The sequence below is a fragment of the Athene noctua genome, chromosome 1 (genome assembly GCF_965140245.1).
Source record: "Athene noctua chromosome 1, bAthNoc1.hap1.1, whole genome shotgun sequence".
In the NCBI taxonomy this organism is placed as follows: Eukaryota; Metazoa; Chordata; class Aves; order Strigiformes; family Strigidae; genus Athene; species Athene noctua.
The window spans coordinates 52,753,318-52,776,294 of record NC_134037.1 but is presented as its reverse complement, the minus strand read 5'-3'; the positions used below and the strand labels follow the sequence as shown (position 1 = coordinate 52,776,294).

General features: G+C 37.9%; 1 protein-coding gene across 1 annotated transcript in view; it reads left to right on the top strand.

Moving 5' to 3' along the window:
* The window catches only part of AK9 (adenylate kinase 9), a 74,310-nt gene that overhangs the window by 25,367 nt on the left and 25,966 nt on the right, over positions 1-22,977 (top strand). Inside the window, exons 16-21 of the mRNA XM_074923345.1 lie at positions 4-160; positions 4,048-4,153; positions 4,577-4,641; positions 20,303-20,509; positions 21,470-21,576; positions 22,540-22,752. Of these exons, the coding sequence (XP_074779446.1) occupies positions 4-160; positions 4,048-4,153; positions 4,577-4,641; positions 20,303-20,509; positions 21,470-21,576; positions 22,540-22,752 (855 nt within the window). The remainder of the gene's footprint in view (positions 1-3; positions 161-4,047; positions 4,154-4,576; positions 4,642-20,302; positions 20,510-21,469; positions 21,577-22,539; positions 22,753-22,977) is intronic.

Genomic DNA, 22,977 nt, shown 5'->3' with positions numbered 1-22,977 from the left:
CAGCTTATGAAGAAGAACAAAGATAGGTTTCCAGGTGCTCCAGAAAAAGGAGGATGGGTAGTGGATAACTACCCTCTGTCAGTAAACCACTGGTCAGCTTTATCAGAAAAAGGACTTTTACCTGACACTGTTGTCTGTCTGAAGGATACAGAAAAAGATGGTTAGTAAATGCACACTAGTGAAACTTAATATTTTGATTTTTTCTGTATTGATATCTGTATATAAAGCACACATAAGAAAAACTAGTAGTTATTTCCCATTTATAAAGTTTCAGGGTCTAGAGAAGGAAGAATCCAGTGAATCAACAAGGGTACCCTAAAATTCTTATAATTTGGATTAAGGGAATTACACAGAATTTAAAACAGGAATGCTTTACAAAAGCAGTAAAGAAAATTCCTCCTATCTATAATCCTATTTACAATCAGCAGCAAATACCACTGGACTCTTGCAGTTTCAGGCTTTTGTATTCTGTGTCTGGCTGGCCACCAGCTTGCGATGTGGCTCTCAGCCAAATTTCCCTTCTTGCACATTGGTTTCCCCACTTGCAGAACCAGGGTATAGATATGAACTTTGTCTGCTTTAGAGAAATACCTGTATGCAGGTGTATCCTGTTCCTGTTCCCCATCCTGGGGTCAAAAAAAGTTAAGCAATTTCTTATCCAGATTGATACAATAGCTTAGTGCCTATGAATTCAGAGGAAGGAATTTTTACTTTCTTGTTTCCAACAGGAGGGAAGGTTGGTACCAGGCATGAAAAACTGAGTAGGATCATACACTATTAAAAGTTTTGCTTGCCAAATCATGTCTTAATGGTTTATGCCTGCTTGATTCATACCACACCACAAGTTTCACTGCCCTGTGGCAATGTTTGATCATTACCTGTTCAATCCAGTCCATTATTGAAAGGCCTTTTAGTAGTAGAAACTTGCTTTCAAGAAAGGAATGATAGATCTATTCATACTTAGTTCAAGAAATCACAGGAACTGCCCAATATTAGAGTCAGTCCAGAGAGCTTTTCAAACCCTTGTCCCTGAATATAAAAATCAGCCTAAGCAAATCCTGAGTTTATTTCAGTTTATTCAGTTTATTCAGATTTCTTATTAAAAAAAAAAAAAAAAAAGGCAAAAAAAAAAAGCTTTTACTCATCTGTAGCACCTAAACTACTTGGTTATATAGCTTTGTGAAATTTTGTAACACCTTAAACATCTCTAACTAAAAGTCTTCCAGTGTGGCTGGAGCTCATATACAGACTAAATACAGACTGAATATTTCTGAGAAAGATCTACATCCAGTGTTTGTCAGAAAATTGTATTTGCTGTTCCTATCATTCAAGAAGACATCATCTCAGATACTTCCAGAAAGCCCTTAAGGACAAATTGCATTTACATGCCTCATCTTTGCTTCCCAGACATTTCAAACGTATTGAAATGTTCATGAAGCTATTTTCTTGGACACAGTGCATTGTCCTTTCTTACAATGACAAAAAGCACCTTCCTCATGTAATTGGCATGCAGTATTGTAAAGTTAATACAGTGTACTAAATTACAAACATCAGGAGTCAAGCTCTAGCTTTTTCTGCAGGGAGAGGACTGAGGTGGGAGAGATGCTTTTAGAATTAGGTTAACTTTCTCTTCTCAGAATTTAACAAGTTACTGAATTAATTGGATAAAAGAATAGGTTGTCTCATCATCCCTGAAAGGCTTTTTTCTAGATCAAACACTTTGAGAATAGATAATTCTTCATGGGAACCATGTTGAAAACTGGTCAGTAGTAACTGCCCCATTTTTTTCTTTCAGGAAGGGAAGAACTTGGAGTCCATAGCAGAGGCTTTCAAATTAAGACCTCTCTAGGGCTTTCAAATTACGTGCTTCCTTCCTGCAGTCCTTTCTGCCATTTCCACTAGTTCTCAAAACCCAGCTCTCAATTATTTTTTCTAATCTGAACAACCTATTTTACACTCTTGGTAGCCATCTCTTCCACGCAAGCACCTTCTGTTTCTCAAGTCTGATAGATGGCAGATTCTTTAAAGCATCAGCGTAAGCCCTTCCTAGAAGTTAGAGAGGTCCTTCATGAAACTTAAATTTTGTGCTCACAACCCTAATAGTACCTCTGTTTGAACTACCAGTGTTATAGTCTTTATATCACATAGCAAAAAAGACCATTTTCTTAATTACAACCCATTTGACCCTATGTATAAATAGATTTCAGGCTTGGAAGGAAATCCATCATTCCCATTTTTAATGTATTTGAGATGATAATGAGCCTATAGCCTAATTTTATCCCTGAAGCTGTATCAGGCTTTCATATGAATCAATGACAACATATTTTTCTTCAAAGTTTCATTCACTAGTGGGAGGAAATGAATTAACATACAATAAATAATAAAACATATTTTTATTGTCTCAGCTTGAAACAAGTCATGTGCTAATTGAGTACAAGTCATACTATTTGTAGCCTATCATATCAAATTGAATGGGAATATAATACTGGCATAGAGATTTTCTTAACTGACTGGTTGAAAGAACTGACATTGTTCTTTCAACCAGAATCAGCTGCACAACCTACAAACCTTCTCCATTCGCAAGCTGCTTTCTGGTTAATACCAGTAGCAGATATTCTCAGGCCAGGCACTTAGGACTTTGCTAATTTATTATCCATTATTCTAAAGGCTTATAGGTCACTGCTCAATTTGATCAAGTAATACTGAAATCCTTCATCAGATGAAACAATACTGAATCCTTTGAGTGAGAAACACATATGCTGGTACCCAAGGAAGAAAGAATTGTTTGCATAGTACAGTAATTGTGATTCTTCTGGATTTTCTGTATATGATAATTCTGTAATTAAAGCTGCTTTGCTTCAGTTCAGTGTCATTTAGACACTGAATAATTAAGTAAATTAATGCTCTTTGGCATTGCTGCTTTTCATAATAGAGTGAAAAAACACAAAGGTGCGAAAGTGCATGCCTGGGCCACCAGGCAAAGCCACTGCAAACTCTCGCAACTTTTTTACAGAAGAATACAGAATTATCTAAAGATGAGTTTACAAACCACATTATTTAATAATTCCTTCACTCACCATCCCTTTTTTAAAAATACATTTAATTGAAAGCATTGGTTTAGAATATAAACCGTTCACACAAAATTATAACCTGCTTCAAATCAACACCAATGTTCCTACAGTTAAGTAACATGTTTGTCACAACTCAAATTTAGATAAAAATACATTTTATGTTAGTGGATGATAGTGATCACATGAGACATAGAAAGAACAAGTATGAGTAAAGAGAGGTGAAAGAGACAAGATCATAATGTCTGCTCTATGGTTTGGCTAAAAGAGTAGCTTTTTACTTATGGATATGATTCCTTGAATTTATTGCGCTTTTTCCCCCATTTTGTTCTTTATATTTTTTCATTTGTGCAATTGAATTAACTTTTTATTTGATTCCCACTAATTTCTGTCACTTAAATAATAATGTAGTTGAGTTTACAGTTTCACAGTGTTTTGAGTCATTACTTTGTAAGCTATTCCCTGAACTAGTCTAAACTGGCATAACTCCACTGATGGAAATGGATTTCAGCCACACAGCCATATATCATAAATCTATTTGCTAAAATAAGTCAGTCAGTAGTGTTCCTAGTAGGAACAGCATATTCTTCATTTGTGTCAATCAGCTGTAATAGTGTAGGTAATTTTAGTGTTTTTCATTTATTTAGTTTTCTTCATACACATACACACAAAATAAATGCCGGAGTAATGCATGCTATATGAAAATATAAATCCTTTCAGTGCTGTCTCCCCTTATAGCCTTCATCATAACCTTCCCATATCCCATGCTCAGTTTATTAGGTGCTTGAAATGGAAAACAAAGCTCTAAAACCTTAGAAAGCAACAGTATAATAACATTTCAATGGTATATATGCCTTTTCTTGCCTTAAAAAGAAGTAGGAAAGTTGTCTACCATTTATTAAATAATTTTCCTAACTCAAATAGCCTTAGATTTGTACAGATGCATAAAACTCATTAGTGTTGTGTAATTGTACTGCAGGAGCCTGTATACTACGCAGAACATACTTAGCAAATCGGGATGCAATTAATTCTAAGATTTTGAAAAGACTAACAGATGAAGCATTACAAAAGAAAGAAGAATTAAGGTAAAACATTCCAAATATCTGAATGTGTAAAGTGAGCACAATAAAATTCTAGCCCTACTTCGCGTTAAAGGTATCAGTGCATTTATCAACACAAATGTGCTAAACATTAAGACTAGTTGTGATGTATAGGAAATAATCCAATATGTGTTAACTTTGAGGAATAACTCATTTAGACCAGTACATATAGCAGCAGAAGATTCTCTTGCCAAATGCATTTTTATTAGCCTTTCTTTAGTCCAGTCTTTTGATGCAATGAGACAATAACTTTTTAGGTGATAAAATAGATTTGATTTTTATTTTGTACAACTCAGATTCTGTTTCAACTCCCCAACAGTATATTTTCACATCTTTACATTTAATATATCTGCATCTTGCTTCAGTAGTATTTATCTAAGTCTTAAATGAATAATCTTTTACTTACAGAAGAGAAACGCAAGAAATACTGACATCAGAGGAAGATGAATCTCTACAGGCTGCTGAGGAGAAAGGTGTATATCATTTGACTTCTATTTTATCTAATTATGTGTTTCAAATAATTTAGCAATTTGGTTTTTATTCAGATTTTACAGTTTTGATTTCCTGTTTACATTCGGCATCTAGAAAAATTACTTTATATTACTATCTTTGCTTCCTTTACTGATTCAGGCACTCATTTCTATGTGTCGTTCTTAATGGACTTTACAGAATAGAGACGTGCATTACATCAGCCAGCACAGTTACAGTTTTCAATAAATCTGAAGGACAGAACTCTCTATCTCCTTTAGTAACTTTTCTAAGTGCGCTATTATCTGTATTGAAACTTTCTACTCATCAAAAAATCTGTATCCCCTCACAAGTTAGAAAACGTTGTTAAAACAGCCAATAGCTAATAAGAAAATTGCAAAACTGTGTTCTTCCTCCTAGAAGCTCAGCCTGAAGCAATTAAAGGGGAATGGAAATTCTTTCAGTAGTGGTTCTCTTAATATGCATTAAGAATTGCTGAATCTAGTAGCAACATACATTATGAATTGCTGAATCCAGTAGCCCAGTAGGGGTGAGGCTGCTGCAGTTCCATGTCCCCAGGACCGTATAGTAATGAGTCTGAGCCTGTATTCCCATTTCCCCTTTCATCCTCTTCTTACTCTCTTATCCATGCTTGTTACTCCCCAATCCACTTTGATCTCTCCTTCTCCTTGCCTTTGGTCCTTTCAGAAATGCCTCATAATATTGTAAATCCCTCACAATCCCAAACTGATTTTCCTGGCATCCCCTAATGAATCTTATACCCTGTAGGCAGTAATCCCCCTCAGCCAGGGAGAGCCTCTCTGGTTGACTCATCTCAATAGATCTCACACCCAGACAATGCCCTCATCATCCTCTTTTAATGACCCTGAGGGGAGTCAAGTCAAGGTTATGTTTGTTCTGATTAGGTTATTGGGGTTCCCCCATCTGTCATTGTTCCTCCCCTCCTTTGTGCTTATGGAGATTAGCCTTTAATAACATAACCTTACAACATAAAAAATAACAGGATTATGTGTATTACATGAGGTTTCCCCCCTAATAACAATATTAATAAAATATTATGGGTAAAGACTTTCTTACTTTGCTTCTTTCTATATTGACAGAACTACATATTATTTTTGTTTAGCCACTCTTTACTTCCTGTAAAGAACCTACTTTTATATCAGAATTGTGCTATACTTTGTTTCTAGCAGTGAAAATATAATTGCCCTGGGCAGGAGTGAATAATCTGTGAGAAGTGAGATTTTTGGGGCAGGTCAACTGTCACGAATAGGCTGGATTTTTGCACCTCGGACAATACTGTCAGTTAGGTAGAAGTTTAGAATTAATTCCAGTTATTTTCAATGTTTTTGAACCTCAACAGTCAAAAAAGTTGCAGGTTTGTACTTTCCTTTTTGCCTTCTTTCATCACTGCCTACATTCTTAGGAGAATGTTGCTGTCTGATTTGTATCAGCTGTCAAGATGAAGTACCATGCATGAGCATCTGTATCTACATTAAGAACTAGGTTAGGCACTTTAGAGTATTTTCTTCCTCTGCTATGGGATTTCAAGGTTTCTCCGTCATAGCCTAAATTATCACCTAAGGCCTGAATCTGAAATTAAAAAGCACACGAATTCCCACCTTTTTTTTTTTATTTTCTCTCAGCATTGGTGGCCTAGACTGCCATTCCTGTCTTCCTTTCAAACAAAACATACTGGTTTCTGTAGAAAATTATTGTCAATATGTGTCACATCCGCTTTCTTTCATTATCCAGCCTGGCATTTATTTTACCTATATATAACTAGGCCTAAGCTGTAAATGTAGTATAAGATTGACTGAATATGATAACATGCATTTATTTTTTAATTAGGTAACGTTTCACCTACTCTGAAAAAATATACTCTAGCTTTGTAAGGTTCTTTAAATTACACATAAACTTTTTTAAAATTCAACATTATAACTTTTAATAGTTTCTAATAAAACACATCTCCACAGTGAAAAAGTTCTAAAATATTAAATATAAAGGGTTCTATGCAGATATTCTGTTATCTCTGTCTCAACAAAGTTCATCTTAGGTTTGAATATCTAACTCATTTTGATCTGAGTACATCAAAACAACAATTATTAATGATAGAAGTAATAATGTGATATACACACTTGTGCTCTTAACACGTGATAAGTCCTTGTTCAGAGAAAATCATGTTTTCCTACGCCTACATTTGATTTCGATAATCAAATACTGACTCACCAAAACACTCCAGTCATGCTGCTCTTAGCCTGACATCTGTTTTATTTCACATGTAGTGCCATCAGCACATTGACTGCAGCCTTTCTCCCACGTGACATGTCTTTACAAAAATATAAATGAGTGACATGTTCACAGTTTTGGGAGTTTTATATATAGCGGTTATAGTATAAAAATGAAAACTCAGAAAAATACTGCAGAACCCAAATCATGCTCTTTTGATGTCTCATACAGGAATGGTTCAAAGCTGCACCAGGAGAGGTTTAGACTGGACATTAGGAAGCTTTGTTTTTACCAACAGGGTGATCAAACACTGGAACAGGCTCCTTGGAGAGGTGGTCGATGCCCCAAGCCTGTCAGTGTTTAAGAGGCATTTGGACAATGCCCTTGACAACATGCTTTAACTTGGCCAGCCCTGAAGTAGTCACGCCATCAGACTAGGTGATCATTGTAGCTCCCTTCCAACTGAAATAGTCTAGGTCTGGTCTATTCTATTCTAATAAATGTGCATTTCAGTAAGCGCAATTTTTGTAACCTTAGTGGGACACTGAAGTAACTGGAATTGCTTCAGGACTGAACATATTCAAATTTATAATATCTATTATTTAAAAGGAAAAAATGGTTCCAGTAATGAGCAAGGTACTTACACGTGTCTTAATGAGAGTGAAAGTAAATGCAGAAGTAGACTTTGGGTAAATTTAACAAATGTTAAGTGAGTTAGGAAGCTAAGTTCAATGCTGAAAATGTCTGTTGAAGGTACACAAAACAATTTATGTAGTAACTCCTGCTTGTAGTGTCTAGCTGAAAATTATAGCTCCACATCTTTGTTCATGTCCTTTGACTCAAATATTCTGAGTTTAAATTATTTTCAGGAATTTCTTACTGTATTTAGGCATTTTTGCAGAAGCTTTGCATGAGTATGGATCTATTTAAACTAGGAGACAGCTATATGACTTCATGAGAATATATTTCAGGCATTGTAGAAGAGTTCTACAGCTTCAGGTAGATCTGTGGTTTCAAGCAATCTTCGTGAAGTAAAACTTGGCATATTTCTTTCCTGCCACGTTTCAGCAATAAAATATCCCATATAATTGTTCTTACCCACTGAAGCAAAACAGTTGTCATGGTTTAAGATTTTACTTTCTGTACTTTATTTTTCAGCCCTGCTTTTCTGTCAGAGATTACCCCCTTCCTGTAGCAAACTCATTAGAAGTACATGTATGACTATGCCTCAGTTGCTCAGGGTGTTATGTTAGTTCAACCCCATCTTCACTGATGTCTCTTCTGCTACTTTTGCTATTTGGGCAGAAGCTCTTGCAAGAAATAAATGAGTAGCTGAAGCTAATAATTTCAGCCATTGTTTCCCGTGCTTGTCCTTCACAGCTGGTACTATCAATATTTGTTATAAACTCAATATTGATCCCAAACCCTCCCTTTTTCATATTACAGATGTTGGAGGGTTGAATCAATACCCATCTCTTTAGCTTTTATTTATGTTCTTGCTTTATTTTTTTATCATTGTGTTAAATTCAGTAAGATATTTTAAACAAAACCAAAAAGTAAATATAACAATAATTAAACGTGTACATGTTAGGACATTTCCTCTTTAGTCTTTGAGGAGAAATGCTTTTTGGAATCAATTGTAATTATAGTATTCACCAGGCAGTTGATGTGTGCTCAGACCTACAGCTTCTGAATATATTTCCTTCCTTTTTCTTGGCTGTCTTGCATCCTGATTTGCTTTTTTTCCCCTACCTCTAACTGGAGGCTTTTCTGTGAGAGAGTTTGAACAAGGAGAGTTTCTTAATTTCCAGACAAGGGATAGAAAATTACTTATACCACAAACTTCAAAGCGAACTGTACTGATATTAACTTTGTTCAGTCTTTGAGCAAAGTTGCATGATCTTCAAAGCCACTTTCTGCCCTCCTTCATAAGCCGAATACGATAATTACATTCTAATACCTGTAATCACAGCATTTTAGGCAGAGAAATTTCAAAATCCTACTATTGCCTATACTTCCTAAATAACAAATTAATAAATGTGTACAGGGATCTATGGAAATAACAAATAGAGTGAGCATTGCTGAAATTCCAGATTGACATAACCTCTTGTATTCAGAAATCTTTCAGCACTCTCTACAGGATGAAGTGATAAGGGAGGGAAATCAGCGGGAAAAAACCTAGAACATCACTCATTGTGACCCCCCCCAAAAAAAGAAAAAGTAAAAAGAACTAAATACCAGGAAAAACCCGGTTTTACAGACCATTTTAAAATTAGTATTATATCCACATTAATCAAAAATTACTAGTCCATTCCTTGTGCCAAGAGATCTTGGGAAAAATGGGAATGGATTAATTTTAACTTTGAATGAGAATGATCAAAATGTGTTCTGTATTTCCCTTAATCATCCATTGTCCTGCTAACAGCTTGCTAGATTTTACACAGAGTCATGTTCTCTTCTTTTGGTATAAGGTAAAATTCTGCAACAATGGAACTTCACAGAGTGAGAAGCTAATGATATGTGAAATCCTATAGTGACCTTCTCTCAAAAACACTTTGAAGGCAACTCATCTTTAATGGAGGCAGACTGCTTTAGTTTTTAAAATGCACATTTTAGCTTTTATCTACTAGAATTTTTAGAATATGTTGAAGTCCAAAAGATAAATAAATCCAGCATAAAATATTTTATTTTAAATAGCAATTTGTTAAATATACACATTTTTATGCATTAGAATCAACTTAATCTGTAAACCAAAATGCTTTTTTTCCCAAACACCATAAATCAGTACACACAATATGTTTGTCTCCTAGTACATTTCACTGTAATATGCTGAAAATTATTTGACAGCATATATTTATAAGTAATGAAAGGTCTGTATAAACTATCTACGAGGTCTGTTTCAAAAAGACAAATGCAAATATGTTCAAAATGAAATACATATCAGTTTCAAGGAATGGAAGTGTCACAGTTATCCTACATTTTGCCTTTCTATTTAATTAGATAGTTAAACTAAAGAGGAAGACACACTGGCTTCTGGTGTGTGTCTCAGCTTTGACAGGGTTTGAGAGGGGAGGAAAGGAGGATTTCTTCTTCTTTTTGGTGCTGAATATGGACTGAAGGCAGAACAAGTCATATCTAATACTAGCAGAACACTGGAAAAAAAAGATATTAAAGCCTTTCCTTCCTGAGCAACTCACTTGGAGAATGTAGAGGCAGAAATCCTTTGAGGATTGTTTGTCTCTATGGTAACTATGCTCAGTAAAGGCAAAGAAAACACAAAGCAAAATAATATTAGATATTGCCTTATAGGCATTCCCCATGAAAGCTCCAGATTTATGGCTGGAGAGAATTGTTTCCTATCACCTCTGTGACAAGGAAAAGAAATTAGGAACAGGACTGTTAGACTGCCACCTCCTCTGAAGGAAATTGTTTGCATTTTCAGACCCATTTATTTTTAAACCATTACTGTCAAGTATTTTTCTTGACTATGTTTTGTATTTCTTTAAAATAAATAACTCCTCAGCATAAATCAAGCAGAATAACTTATATCTAATGGCAAAGGTACAGCTGCCTTCCTTACTTAAAAATATTTTCAGTATTTTCAGTCCCCGAGACCCAGTTTGAAACAAACCAAATGCCAGGGAGGGAACATTTTTGTCATAATAAGGTTCAAATACCTGAAAACTAAATAGTGTTTGGGTTGTCCAATTTTGGGGTTGTCCCTTTTCCCTAGGAGTGTAATCCTTTTTTCTTTTGTTACTACTCTCCTCTTTCCAGAGGTAAGTTTTTGCAGTTTGCTTAGGCCTGTGTAATCTATTTAAAAGCTCCCTAAGTATGCAATATTTGCTGCTGGATAGATTTCCTTAAGCAAAAAACCTCTCAGATAGAGGTAATCCAATGGAAATATGCATGTAGAGAATCAAAGCTGGAACACATGCTGGTCCATCATTTGCTAAATACGGCCCAAGAGGAGAGGTATAACATGAATTGTATTTCTGAGATTAAGGTTCTTACGGGAAGCACTCTACTGAGTGGATTTGTTACCACGTTCAATATTCTGTCTCAGATGGTGTCAAAACTTCATTTAAATCCATTAGTCTGCCTGTGTATTTCCAAAGTTTCATGACCTACTCAGAACTGAGGGCAGGACTATAAAAACCAATCTGTTGAAGGCTAGATCCAGACAGGATGCATTACAATCTTCCATACTTTACTGCTCTGAATTGGACTGTGATTCACAAGGCAGGACATGTGATTTCTACAGTGTGAATAAGCCAGGGATAACACGTGCAAAAAGCAGTTAGCAAAACCTAGCTGTTAATGTATCCTTTGGTTATTGTCTTAAAATCTGTGTTCCTAATGGAATCATCATTACATAATGCATTAGAGCTGCCCAAATTTAAGCAGGTTTTAGCTGGCTACACCTGTCTCATTTGGAATACATCACTGCTAAACACAACATAATCGATTGTACCGTTTATGCAACATCTTTTAATGTAAATAAAAAGGAAGGTATTTTCATGTATCTATTTAGAATAACGACAAGAGACAGAAGTGTCATTTCAGGGGGTAAGTAATGTAATGACATCTATAAAATGAATGTGTAGTTTAGTATAATACAAATGTTTATAAACATTTTCAAGAAGAAAATAATGACTAATTCAAGACTATTTGAAATCTGCAAGGTGTTTCTGCTTAATGGTATGCCCTTTTGCACTTTTAGTGTATGTTTAGACTACTAATCATTCAAATAGAGGGAAGGGTAGCCACTGAGGTGTCAGTCTAATAGTTGTGTTGTTCAAAGCTGTCAAAAAAGAGGGGAAATGAATTAAGTATTCTTTGTTATAAAAGATCACAAAATACTTGCCAAACTGTTTATTTGTTAACCTATTATTTAAAGGTGGCTCAATTAAAATAAAAGTTTTGCCATTCATCTTGAGGACAGCATGTCAGGACACTGTGAGGGCCAACTGCTCCCAAAGGAACAGGGAGCTGGCAGCACAGTGTGATGACATGGCCATCGGGACAGGACCTGGCAGCCAGAGTCGGTCCCAGCACCCCAGCCAGGAGCAGGGCCGCTCCAGCTCTGGGCACTGGGCACCCCTGGGGACAGGGACGAGCTGAGGCCAGGCTGGGGTGTTGGCCCATGGGTGGGCCCAGCTCAGCAGAGCTCACAGCTGGGAAGGGCTGTGGGGAGCTGGAGACTGGCCCTGCCGTGGCATTGCCGGGACAGGGGGTCCGGGGCCGTGGGCAGGTGGGGGGAACCCCAGGGGCCTGGGCAGGGACAGGCCAGGCCCAGGGCTGCTCTCAGGTCCCTGAGCCAGTGTATGAACTGGCATAGAGGGCCTGATTTATTTCAGATCTCAGTTTGTCATGTACAGTAGAAGTAAATGGGGGTATGGAGAGAATAACCGTTTCAGCCTCATAAGTGGAAGAATAAAATTCTTAAAAGCACCTAAGAATCTAGAAATTTACTATCTTTCTAGAGGATTGCACATTAAGACCCACACCCATAAGGAGATGTAGACAAAAAACTGCCAAACTAACCTTTATGTGCTTGACTTGATATATGGAATAGAAGGTTGTAGAAATAGGCACAGCAAGTAACAAACTAGTAAGGGGCCAGCCTTAGTGACCACGAAGGAATGTCAAAAGGAGACATGTATTTGAAACCCTGCATCTTTTTAAATCTGGTTGATGTCAAAAGAACAGGAGTCCCTAACACTACCTCTCTGGCAATTAACTCACTGGAGGATTGCTTTCTTTTAGAAGACAGTAGTGGCACTGACCTTTGATATAATAGCTTCATAGATAGCTTAGCCATCCAAGTCAGAAAAATTTGTTTCGTGTTTTCCTTGTCCTCCTGGCGCTCACATATCCCAGCTGCTACTGACACTTTCAGGTGATGCTTTAGTTGGTAACACGTTAGACAAAAGTTAGGCAGCATATCTACTCTGACCATTATGTTTAGTCCTGTTTCCTGCTGATCTTACTGGTACCTAATCACTGAAATCCAGCTACATTGTACTTAGTAATAGCATTTTTTGATCTGGCTCTATTTTTGAAAATTATATGTGGCATTTGTGGATTTCTTCAACAATCCACAAGAGAATATAGAGAGACATTCAGTTCTGGGAGGAATTAAAGAATAAAATTGTAACAGTGCAATCCAACTCTTCATGAACCAGAAAAGTTGTTTGGATTTTTCAGGTTTGGGCAAACTCAAAACGAATGTTACAGTGCTGCAGTTTCACATAGTGAGCACTGGCCTGCTTAATGCAAGGGACTAACCATAAAACACTGTTTTTTTAATGGTTTGGGGTTTTGTATTTTTAAGAAAATGATCAAAGCTTTCAACATACAAGGCATCACATAAGGCTTTCATTTTTAGTAATAACTCTCCTTTTTATGTGTAGGAAGTTATATAAGGAAAAATATAGTAATGGTCCTTCTGGTAAAAATCGGGAAAAGTTCATTGGAATAGACTGAACCAGTTGTTGCTTGTGTCAAAATCTGTTCCTGCTCTTTCAAACTCAAAACAAGACAGAAACAACAAGAGGAGGGGAAAATTATAGCAAAGTAGAAAATCACTCCATCCTGCTGTTCAGGCTCTTTCTTGTAGCTTCATTTCTGGCAAGAGACAAACACAGCACACACTGTAAGTCACAGCAAACTTATATCAGACCATTTAAGTCATTGCTCTCAACTGCTTTTCTGTCTGTTATCTGAAGGCACAGATATCAGACTTATTAAACAAAACACAAAAGAAAAATGGTAAGAAAAAGAAGAAAAATCAGGGTTGAAAATTATATGAGTGCAGGGAATGGGAATAGCAGCAACAACAGCACATTGCTGCTGCCAGAGACTGTTCTTGACTTAGTAAGGACAAGGGGTGATGGTGTCAGCTACGCACCTCTGTATTTTCTTCTAGCTGAGATAGAATTTCTCAGGACTTTCAAGGACTAACAATGTCTAAATGGGTACTAATTGCAGCCCTAGGAAACAATGAGTATTTTTCCCCTTTTCTGTTAATGTGTCAATATCGAGTTTTAAATTCAATATCTGCCATCAATATCGAGTCTTTAATTCCCTCTGCTTTTTTCAGCAAAATGGATGGCAGTGGAAGAAACTATCCCTTTTTTACTTTGCTCTCCAAGTATGACAACGCATTTGTCACATTTACCATGGGGTAGTATCTGTGAATTTCTTATTTACATTAATGCATTCTTTCATTCTCTAACTTTTGTTTACTTTTCATGAGACAGTGTTAGGAGACAGGCTTGGACTTCTCTGATCTTAAACAACTGACACTACAAATTTCTGCACGATGTATCTTAAGAGATCAGTCTTTTCTTTCTCTTACATGTTAAACAAGTTAATGTATGCAGACATGGCTTCATTAAAGCCAAAATTTTTTGTGAGTTTCTCAGTTCAAGTATCCACAGAGGAAAGCCATTATATATTTTTGTATTATTTTATTTATTTTGTATTAGTATTATTATAATCATTTATATACTACTTGTCCTGGAGTGTAGTGACTGGCAAATGGTATTCACAGTCTTTATCCTTGTATAACTATGGATGACTTCTAGCCTCCGGAGAAATGGGTTACACTTTTACATCTCATTGTTGGTACTTTTTAGAATTATTCCACACATGCATGCATCTGTATTGCTTCATAGCACCAGTATTTGGATTCTGTAGGTCATAGGTATAACATGACTTTGTGTGCAAAAGTAAGCATATTCTTAAGATCCATGTAAGTGTATACCTGAGAAAGTGCAGAGGGAACAGCACACAAAGTCATGCTCCAAGAACGTGGTGAACCTAGGCTGCTGCTACGTGCAGGGGCTTTGCCAGTAGTGTAAGAGAAGCTGTTCCTGAGAATTCTGTGAATAACACGGTGACTTTCAAGTATAATGCAATGGCTCTATTCTTTGGGAGGACTTTCAGCCTTCAACACCTGCATGTTCTTCCTACACTCAGTAGGATAAATAGAGGCAATATCCATTTCTTCCAGGACAATGCGTTACCATAGTAATTTTAGCATGCCTATCCATTTCACTGGGAAGAGCCAAAAATGTCTCAACATATAAATTATTCTAAATGGGATTTCTTAGTATTTGAACACACCTTTTAAGATTGAAGAAGTACAAATAGATGTTTCAAGGATCGTTTTGTTTGGAGTTTTTAAAGTTGTTATCAATGAGGAGAAAAATAACTTTTCTTTAAAATCAGCATCAATTCTTTTATGATATTCAGTATATTTTTAATGCATATAGAGGTCATAATTTCTGCCATTATTTACTGTAAACTTTAATTTTTCATTACACATGTATGACCAAATTACCTCCGAATACGTAACAGATAACCTCTTCGTTAATTTCTGTACATTTATAACAATGGACAATTTGGAAAATGCACTCATAACTCTTTAAAAGCCTGGTTTAGTGGTTAAATCACAGAAATGAGGCTTGAAAGTAATAAGAAATTAATTGCCTTTTTCAATTCTCCTGCAGACTTAGTTGTGAAATTGAAGTATTGCAGTTCTCTGAACAAATAGATCTAAATTTCAAGCTGTTTAACACTCACAGTTCATGTAACTGGCAAAAGTGTGTTCAGCATCTCTGCAAACATTAGGTATCCAGGAATCAAGACATTCCCATTACGGATCACTTTTATAAGGTGGATCATAATCTCTGTGTGCCTGTCCTAGAATCTTAAAATCTTGCAATAGTTCGGGTTGGAAGAGACCTTCAAAGGTCATCTAGTACAACTGCCCTGCCATGAACAGGAACATCTTCAACTAGATCAGGTTGCTCAAAGCCCTGTCCAAGCGGGCCTTGAATGTTTCCAGGGATGGAGCATCTACCACCTCTCTGGGCAACTTGTTCCAGTGTTTCACCACCCTCATTATAAAAAATTTCTTCCTTATATCTAGTCTGAATCTACCCTCTTTTAGTTTAAAACCATTACCCCTTGTCCTATCACAACAGACCCTGCTAAAAAGTTTGTCCTCATCTTTCCTGTAGGCCTCCTTTAAGTACTGAAAGACCTTAAGAAAGGTCTCCCTGGAGCCTTCTCTTCTCCAGGCTGAACAACCCCAAGTCCCTCAGCCTGTCCTCATAGGAGAGGTGCTCCATCCCTCTGATCATTTTCGTGGCCTCCTCTGGACCTATTCCAACAGGTCCATGTCTTTCCTCTGCTGAGGGCTCCAGTGCTAGGTGCACTACTCCCAGTGGTGTCTCACGAGAGCAGAGTGGAGGGGCAGAATCACCTCTCTCAACATGCTGGCCATGCTTTTTTTGATGCAGCCCAGATTACACTTGGCTTTCTGGGCTGCAAGTGCACATTGCTGGCTCATGTCCAGCTTTTGATCCACCAGTACCCTCAGGTCCTTCTCCACAGGGCTACTCTCAATCCCTTTATCCCCCACCCTGTATTGATACTGGGGGTTGCCCCAACCCAGGTGCAGGATCTTGCACTTGGCCTTGTTGAACCTCATGAAGTTCACACAGGCCCACTTCTCGAGGTTGTCCAGATCCCTCTGGATGGCATCCCATACCTCAGGTGTGTCAATGGCAGCACTTGGCTTAGAGTCATCAGCAAACTTCAATGCCACTGTCTATGTCATTGATGAAGATATTAAACAGTACTGGTCCCGGTATGGACCATTGAGGGACACGGTTTGTCACCAATCTCCATCTGGACTTTGAGCTGTTGACCACTACTATCCTCTGGATGTGACCATCCAACCAATTCCTCATCCACCAAACAGTCCACCTATCAAATCCATATCTCTCCAATTTAAAGGGAAGGGTGTTGTGAGGGACCATGTCAAAGGCCTTACAGAAGTCCAGATAGACAACATCTGTAGCTCTTCCCTTGTTCATGTGATGTAGTCACTCCATCATAGAAAGTCTCTAGGTTGGTCAGGCATGACTTGGCTGTTGGCTGTGTTGAATCACCTCGCTGTCCTCCATGTGCCTTAGCACAGCTTCTAGGAGGATTTGTTGCATCTTCCCAAGCATAGAGGTGAGGCTGACAGGTCAGTAGTTCCCAGGGTCCTCCTTTCTACCCTTTTTAAAAATGGGTGCAATAATTCCTTTTTTCCAGTCACCAGGGACTTCACCTGACTGCCATGACTTTTCAAATATTATGGAGAGTGGCTTGGCAGCTACATCAGCCAATTCCCTCAGGATTCTGGGATGTATCTCATCAGGTCCCACAGAGTTATATATATTCAGGTTCCTCAGGTGGCCACAAACCTGATCTTCTCTTACAATAGGAGGGGCTTTGCTCCTCAGTCCCTACCTTGTGGTCCATCAACTCGAGAGGTGTGGGAACGGAGGTTGCCAGTGAAGACTGAGGCAAAAAAGTTGTTGAGTGCCTCAGCCTTCTCATCAGTAGGTTCCCCTTGATTGGGTGGCCTATAGTATGCACCAGCCACAAGGTTCTCATTGTCGCCTCAGTCTTTAATTCTTACCCATAAGCTTTCAGCCTGCTTGTGGCTATTCTTCAGAGACAGATCCTTGCACTCTGTCCATTTCCTGAGCTAGAGGGCAACATGTCTGCTCCTCCTCCCTCGCCTGCCCCTCTGAACAGCTTGTAGCCATCAATAGCTGTACTCCAGTCGTGGGATTCATCCCACCAAATTTCAGTAATGGCAACTAGGTCATAGCTTTCTAGCAGCATGGTGGCTTCTAAGACCTCCTGTTTGCTGCCCATGCTGTGTGTATTGGTGTAGAGGCACTTCAGCTGGGCTGTCAGCTGCGACGCCTTCTTAAAGGAACACACCTTAATTCCATTGAGGTATTTCACTGGTGCTTCCCTGTTGGCTCCTGTGACCTCAGGAGCCCCTAACTCATCTCTGTAAGACTTCAAATGTCTGAGAGCTACAGGCTGAAGGGCCTTACTAGCACCCCATCCCTCTAACCTTGGTGTGTCATCCCACAGTTGTCACGGGCAAGCCTGGTATTATCCCCCTCCCCCTTCAAGTCTAGTTTAAAGCTTTGACAGTGAGCCCTACTAGCTTGTGAGCAAAGATCCTCTTCCCCCTTTGAGAAAGGTAAATACCATCAGACACCAGCATGCCTGGTGCTGTGTAGGCCATCCCATTATCAAAAAACCCAAAACTGTGGCAGTGACACCAGCCACAGAGCCATGTATTAATAGAATGGGTGGGTCTGTTTCCTCCAATGTCACTGCCTTCAACTGGAAGGAGAGAGGAGAAAATAACCTGTACTCCAGATTACCTTACCAGCCATCCCAAGGCCCTGAGGTCTCTGTTGACTTGGACTACGTATTGCAGCATCATTATTACCCACATCTAAGAGCAATATTGGGTAATAGTCTGGGGGCCATAACAGGCTAGGAAGTTTCCTAGTGATCTCCTTAACCCAGGCCCCTGGGAGGCAGTAGACTTCCCTAAGAGGAGGGTCTGTCCAGCATATTGGACCCTCTGTTCCCCTCAGAAGGGAGTTGCCTACAACTATAACCTGTCTTTTCCTTGTGGAGCTGGTTGTGATGGTGGTGGTGGTGGGGAGATGTTAGGCCTTTCTGTCCCTGGCAACACCTTTGGTGCAGATGGACCATAAACCACATCATCCACTGACTGTCATTCCACATCCAGAGCCTCATACCTGTTGTACAGAGGCACCTGGGAAGGTGAGATGGACAAGGAGAGGGTTCGCCTACCACCTTGAGTGTGGACTTTCCTCCATTTCCTCCTTTCCTTTATGCTACTGCCTTCAGCCTGACAGAGGGAGGGTCCAGGATCCCCTTGATCTTGTTTTTTTTTCTGGTAGTTGTTCCTGTTTCGTCTCAAGGGTAGGACATGGTTCCACCAGTCTGTCTCTTTCTCAGACTCCCTGATGCTTAACATTTCTACTTCCTCTCACAGCTCTCCCACCAGACACCTGGTCACACCTCACACAGCTGTTCTCACTACTGCCATCCCTTACCAATGAAAGGCTCTGGCACACCCTGCAGCCTGAGACCTGGATGGCTCCATGTTTTCAGGGGAGCTCTGTCATAGAATCATAGAACGGTTTGGGTTGGAAAGGGCCTTAAAGATCATCTAGTTCCAACCTCTGTGCCATGGGCAGGGACACCTTCCCCTAGACCAAGTTGCTCAAAGCCCCGTCCAACCTGGCCTTGAACACTGCCAGGGAGGGGGCAGCCACAACCTCTGGGCAACTTGTCCCAGTGTCTCACCAGCCTCACAGTGAAGAAGTGTCTGGTTTGCCACATCCCTTCTGCAGGGATACAGCTTTCTTCTGGGTGGATACCATAGCTCCTTCGGAGAGGCCGATGACCAGCAACTGAACTCCCCTCTTGAGCTGCTAAGGTGACTATGTCCTTCCTGCAAGCTCTTCTCTCCACCAAATGAACTGTGGTGAAAACTGTTGCGCTACACTCTGCCCTCTCTGTTTGCAGCACTCCTGGTTTCTAGCGCCCCCTAGGCTGCCTTTTGTAGGTGTGTCTTGCCTCATTTCTTAGTTAATGGTTAGAAGCATCAGTTCGTAATGCTTTTAAAACTCTTATATTGCATGGTTTAGTGTTTTAGCTCACTGCTTTGCCTTTGTCAACTTTGGATTTCAGTCTTTGATACCATCCCTCATATCCTTGATATTTACACTGAGGTGGACTTCTCTGTTTAGTCCCTTCTTTTTCTTTTCTCCCCTACATCTTCTATTTTCTCTGCAGTTTTGCCATGATGATCTTTATATATCTGTGTGCCTTTGAGTAAATGAAGGTTTAATGCATTAGCATCTGTATATTGAGATCTTATGCCAAAGAGGAAAAACACCTAGTAGCATGCATTATATTTCTATTTTCTATTCATGTAAAGAGAACACACTCCACTTGAAAAAGAACAGATACGTAACATGCAATCTGAACACTCCACAACAGCTTCAGTAACTGAATCTGAACCAGGTCAGAACACAAAGTTGCTTCTTTGCCGAGTATGCTAGTTTTTCTGTTCTTTATTTCTTCCTATACTGGCATGTTCCGTATGAGGCATAAATAGATAGATAGCCTGTCAAAAACTGTTCCTCATTAAATTGTAATTTTTAAGTTAATGTGGGGTTTTTTTTTCAGAAGGAGTTATTATATTTATTTGTGTGCTGATTTAAATAACCATATGCAAATTTAATTAAATAAGTTGACCTTATTTATTTTCCTATAAAATCATCAACATATACTATATCAGAATAGTGAATATGGCATTTTCAAAGTGTCTTTGTAAACTAGTAATGTAACAATTCATAATTACAAGAGAGGAAGAAAGCAGCATTTTAAAAAAAATGCCACCATGTTTGAGGAAAATAGAAATAATCCTAAAGCATAATAATAATTTTAAAATGCAAAACATTTCAGAGGAGCATTGCCTTCTATATACTATTTGATTTTCAGAAATCATACTACCTGACTTTTCAGAGGATGATTTTCCAGATATACCAGAAATTGAAATAATTAAAAAGAAGATTGACCTTTTCATGCACGACTGGCAAACAGTGGAGTCAGAAATCAGGCAGTCATCTCTAGTTCAGGTTGTTGTTTTAGAGGTTGCCAAGCAAACTCCAGAAAGTCTGCTTGATCAAACTGTGCTGGTTATGGAAAGTAAGTAATACTGTTTATGTGATTTACACTTAACCTACCAAGAGGGACTTTGGAGAGCTTGTATGATTAATATATAGGTTATACTCAGTTCTGAATTATTCACATGAAGTGGGAACAGGACATGCTGTGTTCTGTGGGTGAGCTGAAAAGCACACGAGCAGCCTTTAAGACATAGGAGGACTGGGGAATATATATATTTAAAAAAATATATATATGCCTATACAAATATGTACATGATAGCTCCCTAAACATTCTGGCAGTGCATTTCCCCAGTTGCTTGCTCTGTCTGTTCATGTCAGGATACTGATTTGAGAAATGGACAGATAACAAAGGTTCACTAATGTACAACATTAATTGAGGTCAATGAGAATTTCAGGGTGTGTAATAATCCAATCTACCCACCTGCATAAATTTTGTTTCAAGACTGGATTTCTACAGTATTGATATTTTTTTGGCAAATTACCTTTCTTCACTTGTGTGCTCAAATCTCTTAACAATTTTGAGTACTGGATAAATACTATTAATACTATATTCTTCCTATCATTACCACAATGCAAGTGTTTTATTAATTAAAACATCTAGTGTGCTAGCTTTATAATCAAATAAAATTTGACTGATGATTTTCCCCAATGAACAATAGAACCTGTTGCAAACAGCAATGACACTATCTGTGTGTGTTTGTATAATACTCTTATACTACAAGTTCCCATTGAAAATACCAATTTACTTCAACCAAAATACAACCAGTAGAATTTCCATTTTTGGAAGATGCAATATATTACTTCCTACATCCAGGTGGAACATCTTGGTCTAAGAACCAAATATATAAAGGAGAAATAAAATATACAGTTGGCATGATTTGCTTTCTCATATGTGCTTACTTTTATGGACAAAAGGAATATATTCTGGCATAGCCAAATGAAAAATATTGAAGCAGAAAAAAACCTCTAACCTTTTCAGAACCTTTTAAATATCATGGTTGGGAATTATCTGCTGAAGACTTAGATGAGGAAGCAGAAGATCTGGCTGCTGAAGGGGAAGATGAAGAAGAAGAAAATGAAAATGAAGTAAGCATGCTGGCTTTGTCTATTTATGCTTTTAAACTCATTTATTTTTAGTTTGAACATAGCCTCAGAGAAGCTAGATTTTGCACCTGATTTTCTATGATCCAGTTTCAGCCTTCTTACAGAATAAGTATCAGCATATGCTTCAAGAATACTTTCATTATATTCCTATGTTCTGGCTGATAGTAGTTTTATTCCAGCAAGAAGCATAAATACCCCATGCTAATAGAAAGAATGTATGTATCTAGTTTTTCCAGATGGCAAAGACAGGTTTTATTAAAGAAACAAATGTGAAGTTTGGTTTCTGTCAGCTAACAATTCTATGAGCCAAACATCAAAAGATGGAGACTCCTAGTGTGCAATCCTCTGTTTCATCTCAGCTATTGATAATTTTCAAACACCCGCTTTAATGAAATGAAATCTAACTTTGCCTTTCTTTTATTTTCATCCTATATTGAAGATGCCCAATCCCAAATTTAACACTACAGGATATCTGTCTACTGTTCTGGAGCGGTATTGAATAGATTTTTTAGAAATTAATTTTATTGGATAAGTATTCTGACTTCGTAATAACAGCTCTCATTGCCTTTTCTGAAGAGTTCTACTTCTGCACATTTAAAAGTAACAGAAAGTTAGTGAGTTTCAAGAACACAGCAGGAGAAGATTTTATCACAGATTACTTCTAGCCTAATTTTGGTCTTCAACAGATAACTATAATATCATTTCAAATTTTAAATGGTCATTCTTTTCTCAATAATTCTCTCACTAGAGCTTGTTTTCTGACTCTGAGTCTGAAAAGTGTATATTTTTTGTAGACATATTCAGATTACAAACTATCTTTAGCATACCATTCTTATTCAATGCTCAGTTGATGTATTTGGCATTACTTAATCTGATCTACTTAATCTACTTAATCTAAGTGAACTACTGAATTCAAATAGTTTTTGAAAATTTTCGTATTTTCAGGATGAAGAAAAAACTAAGGAAAAGAAAAGGCACATGGGAGACACAAAACACTTTTGTCCAGTCAGTCTGAAAGAGAACTTTGTCCTTTACCCAGGACTCTGTGAACATGCAGCTAAATATCAAGAAAAGACTTACTACTTTTCAACTTCTGAGTACAGAGATAAATTTTTGAAGAACCCTGAGGAGTATGTGGCTCACAATGAACCAATACAAGTGAGAATCTTCAAAATTGTTTAAAGCAGATAATAACAGATTAAAATTACTATTTTCCATTCCCAGTTATCATCTTTTATTATTGTTGATTTTTTCTAGACAACAATAAATATATCAGGAAAGTCCTTGGAATAAAAAAACCCACATTGCTTCCCTAGTGACTTTTTAGTCATACATTGAATTACTTATGCAAATAAAGCAGAAAAGAGAGGAAGATTATAAAGG